General features: G+C 56.2%; 1 protein-coding gene and 2 long non-coding RNA genes across 3 annotated transcripts; all 3 read right to left on the bottom strand.

Annotated features, from left to right (window-relative positions):
* Positions 1-2,014: 2,014 nt before the first annotated feature.
* Positions 2,015-4,372, bottom strand: LOC125335815 (maestro heat-like repeat-containing protein family member 2A). The gene is made up of 7 exons (XM_048323722.1): positions 4,306-4,372; positions 3,923-4,099; positions 3,542-3,697; positions 2,971-3,072; positions 2,579-2,681; positions 2,234-2,293; positions 2,015-2,156 (listed from the first exon to the last, which is right to left on the bottom strand). Exons 1-7 carry the CDS (start codon positions 4,357-4,359, stop codon positions 2,020-2,022), a joined length of 789 nt encoding a protein of 262 aa, XP_048179679.1. The 5' UTR covers positions 4,360-4,372; the 3' UTR covers positions 2,015-2,019.
* A 2,478-nt stretch (positions 4,373-6,850) lies between these two features.
* Positions 6,851-7,718, bottom strand: LOC125336041. Its single transcript, XR_007207634.1, has 3 exons — positions 7,675-7,718; positions 7,295-7,384; positions 6,851-6,940 (listed from the first exon to the last, which is right to left on the bottom strand). It is a non-coding gene; the product is annotated as an uncharacterized LOC125336041 (long non-coding RNA).
* Positions 7,719-10,393: 2,675 nt separating this feature from the next.
* LOC125336040 lies at positions 10,394-11,262 on the bottom strand. The gene is made up of 3 exons (XR_007207633.1): positions 11,212-11,262; positions 11,020-11,121; positions 10,394-10,443 (listed from the first exon to the last, which is right to left on the bottom strand). It is a non-coding gene; the product is annotated as an uncharacterized LOC125336040 (long non-coding RNA).
* Between the last annotated feature and the right edge of the window lie 3,085 nt (positions 11,263-14,347).

Consider the following 14,347-nt stretch of genomic DNA (forward strand, 5'->3'; position numbering starts at 1 on the left):
AGATTCACTCTACCACTTACAGGACAGCTGAGGCACAGCAAGGGAAAACAATCAGCAAGAAGATACAGAGGAGATGAAGGTCTGGAAAGCTGGAGATTCCCCATCCAAGAAAAAGGTGATAAAAGGACAAAAGAATGTGGAGCAAAGTAGCATGAAGAGTGAGAAAACCAGTAGAGGCTAGAATACTGATTAATTAAGTGAATGATGTGACTTAGAATCAATGAGCATTAATTTCTTTGTTGGCTAAAAATGTGTGAGTAAGTGGAAAAGTTCTGTATTGGCGTCAGCATGGAGGCCAGAATTTGTCAGCCACCCCTGTGGGCCAAAAATTAAGCAATGCCTTACTTTCTAACACTCAAAAGACAGTGTTAGAGGGAGTCTTGATCCCGACCATTGCGGAGGTTTTCGGGAACAGCAGCACTGGTGAAAAGACGCCCAAAGCCGGCAGCCCGCACACGCTCTGCTTCCTCCCGCAGGTGCCCCGGCTGCCCATCCCTTCTCGCTGTACAAACCCTCTGCTGTTTTTCCCAGCGCCTGGGGATGGCATCACCTCCTCATTGCTCGCGATGTGTGGTGAGGAGCTGGAGGCTTTCCCCGGCGCATGTGCATGAGGCTTGTTTTGGTGGAAATCGGGAGATGGCCCATTTAAAACAGAGCGCTTCAGTCATTTCCAGCTCCAAGCCCCTGGCACTTCCCAGGGAGCTCTGGGATCCTCTGAGGTCCCCTCAGGGCTGAATTCCCTCATGATTCCATACCTAGCGGGGCTGCCAGGGATCCTTTGGGGCCCCACAGCTGTACTCCAGCTCTCCGCGGGGCATTTTGGAATAGAGGCAATGGAATTTGGCGTCTGTCAATGACACGGTGGGGCCCTGCAGATACAATTCAAGGCCCACGGGGACATTTTGGGGTATCAGGGATGCAATCTGAGGCCCTCTGCACAAAATCTGGGGCCCTGGGCCTGCAATTTTAGGGCCAAGTGGGGCATTCTGGGACGGCAGGGATGTGAGGAGGAAGCATCCCACTGCCTGAAGGACAGACTGAGAAGGACACAGTCTGCTCAGTACACACAGGGCACTAAACATCTGAAGGATACCATGGGCTCGGATGTGGTTTTCCATCTTTATTAATTAATCTACACAAAACTACAACTCTGCTGGGCTCACCGGCACCAGCAGCAACACAAAACTACAGCTCTGCTGGGCTCACCGGCACCAGCAGCTACAGAAAACTAAAACTCTGCTGGGCTCACCGGCACCAGCAGCAAAAGAAAACTACAACTCTGCTGGGCTCACCGGCACAAGCAGTAAAAGAAAACTACAGCTCTGCTGGGCTCACCGGCACCAGCAGCTAAAGAAAACGATAACTCTGCTGGGATCACCGGCACCAGCAGTAAAAGAAAACTACAACTCTGCTGGGCTCACCGGCACCAGCAGCAACAGAAAACTACAACTCTGCTGGGCTCACCGGCACCAGCAGCTACAGAAAACTACAACTCTGCTGGGCTCACCGGCACCAGCAGCTACAGAAAACTACAACTCTGCTGGGCTCACCGGCACCAGCAGCTACAGAAAACTACAACTCTGCTGGGCTCACCGGCACCAGCAGCTACAGAAAACTACAACTCTGCTGGGCTCACCGGCACCAGCAGCTACAGAAAACTACAGCTCTGCTGGGCTCACCGGCACCAGCAGCTACAGAAAACTACAGCTCTGCTGGGCTCACCGGCACCAGCAGCTACAGAAAACTACAACTCTGCTGGGCTCACCGGCACCAGCAGCTACAGAAAACTACAGCTCTGCTGGGCTCACCGGCACCAGCAGCAAAAGAAAACTTCAGCTCTGCTGGGCTCACCGGCACCAGCAGCAAAAGAAAACTTCAGCTCTGCTGGGCTCACCGGCACCAGCAGCTACAGAAAACTACAACTCTGCTGGGCTCACCGGCACCAGCAGCAACACAAAACTACAAATCTGCTGGGCTCACCGGCACCAGCAGTAAAAGAAAACTACAGCTCTGCTGGGCTCACCGGCACCAGCAGCACAGCATTTGGAGAATGACCGATGATCTTCGCCGCACCCTTGGAGCTCTTAGGATCGAGCCAGCGTGGGCTGCCATGGAACTGATCGAGATGTCCCTGTCCGTCTCCAAGGGCTGAAGGGCTGTGACCAAAAGAAACAGAGGCAAGATGAAGCCACGTGTGGGCAGAGCCCCTGCGAGTTCCCCGCAGAGCACTCACCACTGAGGACGTCAGTCTGAGTCTCCAAATCCTGGTCCCTCATGTGTGTCGTGGCGCTCCCTGGGAAGAGAGCTCCGTCATTCCCTGCTCCTGCTGTGCTCCCAGCAGTGTGAGCCCCGGCCCTGCTGCCCTCCCATTCTGCAGGGCTGACCCAGGGGCTGCCAGCAGCCAAAGGGAGTGGGGCTGAGCAAGGCGGTCACCAAGCCCAGCTTGTGGCAAGGGGCAGAGGGAGGCTGAGGCTCGGCATGGGGTGGTTGGGGTTGCCACAGGGTTGCCCCTTGCTGCCAGTGCAGTGGCAAGGAAGTGGCCAGGCTGGCCCAAAAGGGGCCAGGGGCTGTGACTCACTGATGAACCTGACGGCCGCCAGGCGCACGGAGGACTGAGAGTCCCTCAGGTAGGGCAGGCTCTGATGCATGTACTCTTCAGCCCTGCTGCTCCTCCTCAGCAGCTGCAGGGAGCACCAGCAATGTCTCCAGGCTTGTCACAGAGTCCCCCAGCTGGCTGGAGCAGTCCCTCCTGCCAGCACCCCTCCCTGCTGAGCCCTCCCTCTTGCTGGGTACAGGGAAGGGAGAGGGGCCTCGACAGGAGCCTCTGGGGCTCTGTTCTCGAGGACAGGAACAAGGTCCTCCAGGTCCTGCCCGGCCCTGCGAGCAGCACTCCGTACAGGCTCTGTTCCCCTGACAGACATAGGGCAGGGACAGCCCTCACCCAGCCTGGGCCCTGTGGCTTGTCCTTACCAAGCATTCTCCAAGCTCCCACATCCGCTCTCTCTGCAGCAGGTGCTTGAGCTGCTTCCATTTGAGAAGCTCTGCAGCAGCAAAAAGGGCTTCCCTGGAGGCCTGCAGGACAGCATTATCTCAGACGTGGCACCAGGGCCTGGGCAAAGAGACCTCTTGGCTCTACTCCTGCCGTGATTCTGCCCCTAGGAAGCTGTGACTTGTCCTAGCCCAAGTGTCTTGAGGTCTCTTGGGGACAGCCCTGCGTGACTGACTGAGGCTTGAAGCCCTGGCCTCTGATACTTGTAGGAAAGCTGAGAAACCTCTGGGCTTCTGGGAGCACATATGTTCGGGCCTCGGGTGCTGCCTCAGTGGCCACAGGCTGCTGCAGAGCCCTGCTGCAGCAGGCAGGGCAGGTGTTGAAAATGGCTGAGCCACCTTGTCCACCCCTGCTTGTACAGTTCTGCAGGGACCCTACCCAGGGGCTGCACTGGGGAAGCCCTGCCTGCTGCCAGCAGCCCTTGCCCCAGGCCCTGGGATCCCTGGGAGGTGGCAGTCCCCCCATACCAGTGCTCAGCCTCAAAATCCAAACCTTAGCCACGCTGGGGATATGGTCATTCAGACGGAAGAGAAGAGGGACCAGAGCACTCTGAATGTTCCTCCTCATCTTCTTCTCATCCCTACTCAACACAGCCTTCAGCAGGTCTCTGAAGAGCAACAGGGAGAGCTCTCGCAGCTGGCTGCACTCCTGGTAGGAAGGAGGAAAAGTGAGCTTTGGAACAGCAGCTCCCTGCCCGTGGCTGCGGTGAGGGCGATGCTCCAGGGTCACATTCCAGAGCAGGCAGGAGCAGCGTTTGGCTGCAAAGCCCAGAATCCGTTCCAGGAGAGCTGAGCCTGCTCTGAGCACTGCTTGCAGGGCAGGGCTGCAGGGCAGGGCCCGGCTGCAGGGCTCAGCCTCCCACATCAGCCTCACCGAGTCAAAGAGCGGCAGCACCTTCCCCACCAGCATCATGGCGATGGAGCTGGCCTTTGCCTTTTTCAGCTGACCCAGGATATTTCGGAAGACCACAATGATCTTCAGCTTTTCATCTTCACTGCCAGCTTCCAGTATCTTCATCATGCTTGGCAGGAAGGCGTCAACTTTTTTTGCCTTTAGGAAGAAGAGAATTTCCATTTTCTGAAAAGGTTTTGTCTGGACACCTCCCAGGGCAGCCACCCCAGGCCCCACCACAGCAGGGAGGGTCTTTGAAGCAGTCACCCCCACATCCTGACTCCCAGCCCAGGCCAAGCCACTGCCCTGCACTCAGCCCCAGGCCCTGGCTGCTGACGTGGCTGCCCCAACATCACCCTGCTCACCATCTCAGCTCTCTCTGACAGCTCAGCGAGGACTTCCAGCAACACGAAGGCCATCAGCACATCGACATGCTCCCGATCGCTCCAGACGTTGGGCTCGTCACCCAACTCCTCCACGTCAATCTGCCCCGAGGACGACTGCAGGAACAAACAGAGCCATGAGGCGCTGGCAGAGGGCTCACGGCAAGGGATCAGGGCCTTTCCTGGCAACTCACGGCTCTGCGAGAGGCGCAGGTGCCTTCTCTGCGAGGGTTGCACCACTGGTTGCGGAGCAAGGTAGCCAATTCCGTTAGGACCTTGTCCAAGATCTCAGGCATGGAGGACAGAGTGTCGCACAGTTCCTGCACAGTGCTGGAAGCCAGGGGCTGCCTCAGCCACAGCGCCGTGGCCAGGACCAGCCCCACAGAACAGAGCCCATGCTGGGGGTCTCCAGGGGCCCTGCCGGGGAAGCCTGACAGGGTTGAGGGGGAGTTCTGGGAGCACCAAGCTGGCTCTGGACTGGCTTGGCTGGCTTTGGCTGCTGCAGGCCCAGCCAGAGAGCTGGAAAGGTTTGTGGGATGGAGAGCCTGGCTCCCTGAGAAGTCCTGCAGCATTCCTTGGATCTGGCACACACAAAGTCTTGGGGTCCCACTCCCCACATGGAGCAAGCCCTTCAGATTGTCAGGGCCAGTACCTGTCTCCTTGAAAAGCCATCTCACACAGGCTGATGAGCACTGCTGAGCCATACTCGTTGGTCATCAGGAGAAACAGTGACTCCACTTTCTTACAGCCTGACTCCGTGGTGATGCATGGCAGGGTTTCAAGGATGCAGCTCACTATCTTGGGCACCTGGAGAGGAAACAGGTGAGCATGGCACTGCCACTGGAGTGCAGCCATGTCCTCAGCTGCCCTTCCCGTTCCTCTCTGCCACCTTCAGGTGGCTTCAGGTGCCCAAGTCACCTGGATTTGTGAGGAAGGGATGGAGGGAGGAACAAGGCCTGACAGGGCTGAAGATGGCAGTCCAGCCCCCGGGCACTTACATCCATCAGCCAGGAGTCTGGGTCTCTCATGGCCACATCCAGCATGCTGCTGGGCACCTCCTTGTCAAGGATGCTGTCATCTCTCAACGCCCCAATGGCCTCGAGGATGACGTCTGTCCTCTCGCTAGAGCGGAGATATCTTCCAAAGGCCTACGGCAGGAAGGAAGGAAGGAAGGCATGCCACTGAGTGCCCTGGTGGTGCTGCTTGGCTGGGCAGAGGTTCCTGGCAGTGCTGGCAGCACATCCCTCAGGAAAGCTGACAGCAGTGCCTGCAGTCCCTGGGTGGGAGAGGGTGAGGAGAAAGGGCCCTCCACATCGGGGAGGAGGGCTCATGGGCATGGCGTGCTGGCCCTACAGAGAACCAGGCTCTTGCTGGCGGCCAGGAGGGCTGGAGCTGCTGCTGGGGCTGGAGCTGCTGCCAGGACACCAGAGTGCAGCCCGTGTGTTGTCCCTGCTCAGGGATGGCAGGAACCTTCTTGCCAGGGCAGTGAGGCCCCACCGGCCCCACTGGCTCTGGGTCCCTTTGCTCACACAAATGCCCTGCTGATGCCACAGACAAGAGACCCGCAAAGCAGAGGGGGGCTCTTTACCTGGGTACAGTCCTTGGTGCTCAGGGAACACAAGGAGGAGGTGGTCACACCTTCCCAAACGAGCTGGTCTGACCTGTCAATTGGCCTTGACTTGTCTAAACAGCAGGGAAAGCACAGAAAAGTCACTAAGGTCGTCAAACCCCCCTGAGATCTGCTTGCAGGACAGCGGGACAGAATCAGGCAAGATTTCTGGAGGGCATCAGCAATAGCTTCCTGCTACAGGCAAGAGGGAGCAGCCATGCTGCTGGATCTGCTCTTCTCTAACGGGGAAGGCTTGGCTTTGGCACCTGGCAGTCAATTGCAGCTTTGGCTATGGGGGCCACAAGGCAGTGGGGTTCAAGGGCCTGAAAGGAAGGGGAGGAAGGGGAGCAGTAACAAACAGATCCGGGATTTGAGGCGAGCACTCAGCTTCTGCAGCAGAGTGACAGCTGGGATGCTACAGGAAGCAGCTGGGAGGGGCAAAGCAGGTCAGGCAGCAGATCTGTCAAGAGAGCTCTGTGTGCACAGGTGTGAAGGCCACAGCTGCTCTTGCTTTTTTACTTACAGAGGAATTCAGCGAGGGAGAAAAGAGCATGGAAGGCTGTATAGCTTGTATGTTCGCTGGAACATCGGAAAAGAATGAGACGTGCCAGCAGCTTTCCCACGATTGGGATTGAGATGTCTTCAGGGCAGACACGTCCAGAACTGTCTCTTCCAAAGTTGACAGAGGCCTGGATGAGGGAGGCATGAGAAGAAGGGCTAAGAGAAGGAAGTTAGTGCCGAAGACTTGTACCCAAGAGTGTGCCCAGGGCTGGATTCCCGGTGAATCTGAGCTTTGCAGGGCTCTATGGCCCCATCTCTTGGAGCAACCAGCTGGGCAGCAGCCCTGGCATGGAGAGTGGCAGGGAGGGGAGATGGCCTGGCTGGAGGGCGCCTGGTCCTTACCTTCAAAATGGAATAGTTGGACATCAAATAAGTAAGGACACCGATCCTCCCCAGAGCCCTCTCCTGCACAACTTCTCTCTCAGACTTGGTGAAGTCCAGCAGCATCTGGGATGAGAGAAGCTGCTGGTGAGCACCAGAAGCAAACACAGCTCTGCTCCTGGGCCAGACTTGTATCATCCCTCGAGGCTTCCTCCGACCTCACACAAAGTCTGCAGAGGGCTGCCTATCCCTGGGGTCCCTCAGAGGCCTGGACAAAGCTCCCAGGACAACCTTTTGGCCAAGAAGGTGCCACCCTCTGCAGCCACTGTGCCTCCGAGGAGCCTGGTGCCAGCCCCTGCTTCCTCACAGGAGCTGAGCATCCTCCCCACACCACGCCCTGCCTGCTCAGCACTGGACTGGGCAACTCCTCCCCTCCAGGGTGAGGAACGCCCTGGGACCCCCACTCGGCCTGTGCCAGACCTCAAAGATGTCCTGCAGCTCCTGGCTGACACTGGAGACAGGAAAGCTGAGCACCAGTGTCCTCAGCATTGTGTCCATGGCCTTCAGGGTCTGCAAAGACGACAGAGAGCAGTGCCTGTGATTCTGCTCTTCTTTCCCCCACGCCCAGGACACTGATCTGAACTCTCAGTGCCTGAGGAGGAAACCTGAACTGCTCAGGAGAGACACAGCGATACACAAACTGCTGGGGACACAGCCACGCCCATGGGAAGGGGACAGAAGGGTGGGCAAGCAACAGCAAGACCTCACCCTGCCTCAGATCTCTGGTCATGGGGCAGCACAGGGTGACCAGGGAGCTGCCCAGAAGGACTGGACACTGCTGGAGCTCAGCCAGCACTTACCTTGATGTAGAGGGAAGCGCCTGAGCGTGGCATTTCCCTTTCTGAGGGAAGCCAGAAGACACTTGAGAAACACGCAGAGAGGAGGCTCTTGGTTTTGCCCTCCAGCACATTCTCCACCAAGCTGCAAGGACACAGGAGAGCCAGTTGGACACTGGTGCTGGGAGCAGCCCCTCGAGGCCTCGTGCACGAGGCCTCGGAGCTCTGGGGCAGGGGGCCCACCTTAATTCATCGATGGCAATCATGGCGAGATACCGGACCCGTAAGGACACATGGTCCCTTGGCTCCTTTTCCAGGATGTCCTGCAGAACACAACCAGGATGGGACCTGGCAGCTGCCAGCACCCAGTGCCTCCAGTCCCTGCCCCACCCAAGTGCTGTCCACACAGGGTCCCAGTGCCAGGGGTGCTTGTCCCCATCCCCAGAACACCAGGTGTCCCCTCACCTTGATGTTGTCCACCACTTCGCACGTTTGGCAGAATAAATCCAGGCCCTGGGTCAAGCCACGTTTCAAGGCGGTTTTGCACAGCACGTAGACACTCTTCAGAAATGTGAACTTGTGGGTGTCCTGGCAGCCAGGGGACAGAGACACAAATGGGGAGTGTGGGAGGGTGGACACAGCCAGCAGCACCAGAGCACTGCCCTGTGGGAAAAGCAGCTCTGCCCAGGCAGCAGCCCTCCACAGCCCAGCAAAGCCCCTGCCAGCAAACGCCAGCACAGCCACTGTCCAACTGGCCCCAATTACCTTGTCAAGGCTGCTGACAAAGGCCATGATGAAATCCACAGCTTCCTCTGCTTCTTCATATACAGGCAACCAGCTGGAATCTGCCAGAGGGCAAGAGCAGGGAGGGCTGCAGAGGCTCTGGCCACAGGAGAGAGCCAAGGAGACCTACCCTCCACCCAGCCCCATGCCCACCCCCCTGGCACGGCCTTTGTCCTGTGCAGCTCGTGGCTGGAGGCAACCAGCAGAGGAGCTGCTCTGCTGGAGCTGGGAAGGCCTCAGTGCCCTGGGCTGATGGGCAGGAAAGGTCCAGAGCCCCACTGCCTCTCACTGCCCACACCCTGGAGCCCCTCTGCTGGTTTTTCTTGGCAGAGGCTGTGCTGGGGCTGGCCTCCAGCCCTGAGCTGCCCTGGCATTCAGGCGACATCGTGCCTGTCCCCCAGGACTGTTGTTGTCATCGTGCCAGGAAAACGTGATCCTGGCCCCGTGCAGGGTGTGCTGGTGGGCCCCAGCCCTGCCCAGCCCCACGGGGCCCCTCGCTCACCAATCTGCAGTGGCTGCATCGTGGTCGTGTCGTAGAAGGACAAAGGCTGGAGGTATAAAGAGCTGCTCTCCTCGGAAGAGCTGTCCTCCTCCCAGGCCTTCCTGGGGAAGGCGGGGGGTCTCTTCTCCATCCTTTAGGATACACAATATGGGGGATGCTGGGGTGGGTGTTGGGGTGGTGGTGTGGCAATCTTTGGTAAAACACTTCAGCCCCACAGTGATGCCTTAGATTTTAACTTTGACAGTTTTCAAATCCTGCACTGCCCAGTGGGTAACTCGGAGTTTCTTGTAGCCTGTTAATTTCTGCTCGCTCATGCCAGCCAGACATAACAAGGCCTCTCCAGGCCTGCTCTTCAAGGACACTCAGACTGTCCTAGGCCCAAAATGTATAAACCAAAAGCCTCTGAGAGGGGGGCAAGCTGAGGGGAAATTACATCATCAACCTGAAGCTTTAATTGGAGAATTAACCCTGACATGCAAATGAACCAAACCTATAAAAGTGTGAAGAACTCGTGACCTGTTGTCCATCTTGGGGTCCATCTGGGCAGTGGCCTCTGGCTCCCCAGGGGTACCTTTGAAGGCCTTTCAAATAAACACCTACCTTTATTCCCTTACTCCTGTCTAGTCTCTGTTTCTAGGTGGCCTCTCAAGGCACCAACAGGGCTACCAGGGGTGATGGGGCAAGACAGGCTGCACTCAGGGGCTCCTTGTCAGCTCCAAGCTCCTGCCTGTCACCATCCACCGTGGGCAACAGGCACGCTGACCACGCACGCTGCAGTGGGCTGTCACAGAGGGCCCCACTGTGACACAGCACCTGCCTCTAGCAACGGGTTCCAGGGCTTGTTGACACGGAACCTGTCCCCAGCAACGGGTCCCAGTGACCCACCACCCCGGCAGGGAAGGGCAGGCTGTCCCCCAGGGCACAGGCCTGGCATAGCCTTGGCCACCTGGCTGCTTTCAGGGTGCCTCCAGACCTCCCTGTGCCCTCCCATCCCCTCGGGACATCCCTGGTGCCCTCCCATGCACCCCAGAGCCCCGTGTTCAGACACTCCCATGTGCCTTCAGGACATCCCTTTCCTTCCAGGATACTGCAGAGCCTGACCTCTCTGGGGGGGTGTAGGAGTGCAGATGGGAGCGTGGCAACCTGGGAGCGTGGCAACCACCACGATAATGCTGTGGTCCTCATCATGCTGGGAGCTCTTGTCCTCTGGTCCAGCCCAGCTGAGCAGCCTGAGCTAGTGCAGGTGCTGCGGGGACCGGGGGCAAACTGGGACCTCTAGAGCACATCAAAAGGTGCACTGGGGTGCTGAAGGGGAAACTGGCCCCACTTTAGCCCCTGGTCCCTGCAGCACTCCTCCATCAGCCTCCTTGCACCCTTAGGAGCCCTTCCTTGGCCCTGATTTTACACAAAAGCTCACCGTTTGCCCTTTCTGGGGCCTGCAGAGGCCGCTCAGGCACGGTCCGACCACGGGACTCCTCCATCTGCCCTGTAGGTGTCTTCAGATCGCTCTGGGTCACAGAATCACAGAAACATTAAGTTTGGAAAAGACCCCCAAGATCATCAAGTCCAACCTTTGACCAATCACCACCTTGTCAATTAAACCAGAGCACTGAGTGCCACATCCAGTCGTTTCTTGAGTGCCTCCAGGAATGGGGACTCCCTTCCAAAGCCTGAGAACTGTTTCCATTATGAAATTCTTCCTAATGATTACAGACAAACGTCTCCTGAGGCCTTCAGTGCACCCCTGCCCCCCTGCAGAAATGCCCCTGGATGGAGGGCTTGCAATGCTGGACTCTACAAAAACACTTTATTCCCCCCAGCAATCTCCCAGAGCTGTTGGTTATGTCCCAGAGCCTTCTCAGGATCCCTCCTGTCCCCTCCTGAGGCACTCCCAGTGATGGAGGCACTCTGTCTGTCCTAGCTGGGACTCCTGAAGCTGCTCTCTAACCCCTCAGTGCAGAGGCTGGTGGAGCCCTCAAACCTGTGGTGGAGCCTGCGTTGGCCATGAAGGCACCTCAGAGCTGCAGCCTGTGCTGGTGGGCAGGGATGGGGAGATGGTCTGCCTGGAGGGACCTGCTCCTTACCTCCAGAGTGGAATAATTGGATGGCAAAAGGGTCAGGACACCAATCCTGCCCACAGCCCTCTCCCACACAACTCTCTCAGCTCTGGTGAAGTCCAGCAGCATCTGGGGTGAGAGAAGGTGCTGGTGAGCACTGGAGCAGACACTCTCCAGGGTGAGGAACGCCCTGGGACCCCCACTCTGCCTGTGCCAGACCTCAAAGATGTCCTGCAGCTCCTGGCTGACACTGGAGACAGGAAAGCTGAGCACCGGTGTCCTCAGCATTGTGTCCATGGCCTTCAGGGTCTGCAAAGACGACAGAGAGCAGTGCCTGTGATTCTGCTCTTCTTTCCCCCACGCCCAGGACACTGATCTGAACTCTCAGTGCCTGAGGAGGAAACCTGAACTGCTCAGGAGAGACACAGCGATACACAAACTGCTGGGGACACAGCCACGCCCATGGGAAGGGGACAGAAGGGTGGGCAAGCAACAGCAAGACCTCACCCTGCCTCAGATCTCTGGTCATGGGGCAGCACAGGGTGACCAGGGAGCTGCCCAGAAGGACTGGACACTGCTGGAGCTCAGCCAGCACTTACCTTGATGTAGAGGGAAGCGCCTGAGCGTGGCATTTCCCTTTCTGGGGGAAGCCAGAAGACACTTGAGAAACATGCAGAGAGGAGGCTCTTGGTTTTGCCCTCCAGCACATTCTCCACCAAGCTGCAAGGACACAGGAGAGCCAGTTGGACACTGGTGCTGGGAGCAGCCCCTCGAGGCCTCGTGCAGGGGACCCACAAGGGATGAGCAGATTCCCCCCCAGAACACCGGGTGTCTCCTCACCTTGATTTTTTTTCTGGGTGGCAGAATAAATCCAGGCCCTGGCATAAGCCACGATTCCAAGTGGTTCTGCACAGGGAGGGGACCAGGAGAGTTTTCTGGCTGCTCTGGGCTGGGGTCCCCAAGGCTGCAGGAGCAGCCAAGCCAGCTCATGGGGCAGCTGGAGGGAAGAAGGAAACAGACCCCCCTTGGGCACCACAGCTGCTCGCAGCCCCCTTGGTCAGGGACAAGGACATCTGCCCCTGGAGGGACCTTTTCTCATGCAAATGTGGTTACATATTGAAAAAAAATTGGGAGAGAAAACCACCTTTTGCTCTCAGCCCTTCTCAATCCCATTGCTTCTGGAGAGGTTTGGATATTTGTTAGTAATGACCTCAAGTGCATCATCCACTGCTGCTCCATTACAAGGCCAGATTGGGCTGTAGGGCTGATTTACTCAGGGGGACATTGGGCAGCAGAACCTTTGGTACCTCTACGTGAGAGCATTGAAACTACAGGCAGTAATTCAGGGGTCAGAAAAACCACAGCTCGCTTTAGGGCCTCGACCCAGACATGGGGGGGTACATACAGGAGAAAGTTTTACTGCTACCACTCATAACAGCAGCTTTACTAAACCCCTAAAAAACAATTACTGTTGGAGTTGAAAAATAATGAAGTAGGTAAATCATTTACAGGGAGGGGGAGAGGGCCTGTTTAAAACCCTATCAACTGTGACTGCTCTGAAGCAGCCCCCAGAGCCTGCAGCAGTCTTCAGTTAGGTGCACATTATTTAATTGGTTTCAAGTGATTTTCTGGACTGCTAATCACCATGATGTAATTAAAAACCGGGGCAGCATGTTGCTAATGCCATAGCACATCAGAGATGTTAAACTCCTGAGAGTTCCTGGAATAGGGATGGCTGCTCCCCTTGCCTGGAGTGTTTTGAAACAACCAGACAGGAGATGTCTGCAGGTGACTGAAGCAGAGGGAGGCAGGCAAGTGGCCACCAGTAGCTGCTGAGGAGTCAAGGTGAAATATCCATACACATTTTAAAAAACATCCACTGCTCATGAAAATACAGATTTTGAAAAGCCATGACTTTTGGAAGGAACACAAGTTCTCCTTCTTACAGACATAGGCTGTCTCACTAAAAAAAAGGTGAAAAAAGGAAAAATGAAGTTTTGCTTCACAGTTGGAGTTGTTTAACTCCTCATTAAATGGTTTGTGGTCTCCATGATCCTCATGAGGTGATGAATCTTTCTCATGCTTCTCAGGACCAGCTGAGAGCAGCTGAATAAAGCCCAGCCATGCTTTCACCCTCGTGTGTACAGGGTAGTGGTGGGAGAAAAGGGGACTAAAAAAAAAAGGGCCAGTAACTCAGTGTGAAGAAGGGATAGAGACTGCAAGCTCTGATGGATGCTGGAGAGCACCTCTTCCCTGGAAAGGCACCATTGGATCAGCTTCGTCTGCTTAAAGACTTTCTGCAACACGATCCTGAAAGCACAACAGTTCATCTCATGGCTTTCTGCTGCACAGCTCATTTTCCACAAAGCTCCAGCTAACTGGGCTGCAGCCCATCCATGAAGGAGTTTCAGGTTTTTTGGTTCATTTAACTTTCCTTTTTACCCCAGTGTTGATACAGCTGAACCTCAGCAGCACGGCTAGGGCAGGTTTCTTGCAGAACCACAGATGTGGCAGGTGTATCTAACACTGGTGTCAGGGGCTAACACAGAGCACTCACCCAGCCAAAGCTGCTCTGCCACTTCTCACAGCCAGTGTGAGAAGATCAAGGGGCAACTCAAACATTTCCTCACCCACTGGCTACAGCAGAGGTTCACAGGAATGCAATCACTTGGCAGCATGGGAGGCAGGAAGAATATTTCCACAGGAAACAGCAATTTTAGAACAGGAGCCTGCTCCCAAATTGACGGGCTCCAGGGAGGAATTGCCACCTCTGCTGATCACCAGAACCATCCCCTTGTATCTCCACGGGCTCTGTTCTCCAGCAAGGACAGTGGGGGCATCTGGCTCATGGGACTCACCTCCATCTCAGACATCCTGCAAAGGACAGGGCAAAGCTCTCCAGCTCCTTCAGAGTTTGGTTGTGCTGCTTATTCCCCCTGTCCCCATCCAGTGCCCTGCAGAGATGCCAGTAGGACAGGCCAGGACACACAGGCAGACCCTAAAAGCAGATCAGCTGCAAGAAGTAGGAGAATAAGGGAACAAACAGGAGGAGCTGGAGTTCCTTCAGCAAACACCAGCCACTCACACCCAGCTTTCCCCCAGGGCAGACCTGACTCACAAACCAGCCCACCTGAGATCACTGGCAGGAGAAAGAGGATTTGAGAGGAAAACTGTAGAGCCTTAACAAGGTCCTTTGGTTTTGTTTGCAAAAGGATCTACTTGAGGAGACATCACTACCTGAAACTTTCAGCCTCTTCCCATGGCATTGTAACAAACACAAGACAATAAATAATTCCAGTGTTTGCCAAGACAAGAAGAAAATTCAATCTCCAAAGCAATGGCATCACTTCCAGCA

This window comes from Corvus hawaiiensis, chromosome 19 (genome assembly GCF_020740725.1).
Source record: "Corvus hawaiiensis isolate bCorHaw1 chromosome 19, bCorHaw1.pri.cur, whole genome shotgun sequence".
In the NCBI taxonomy this organism is placed as follows: Eukaryota; Metazoa; Chordata; class Aves; order Passeriformes; family Corvidae; genus Corvus; species Corvus hawaiiensis.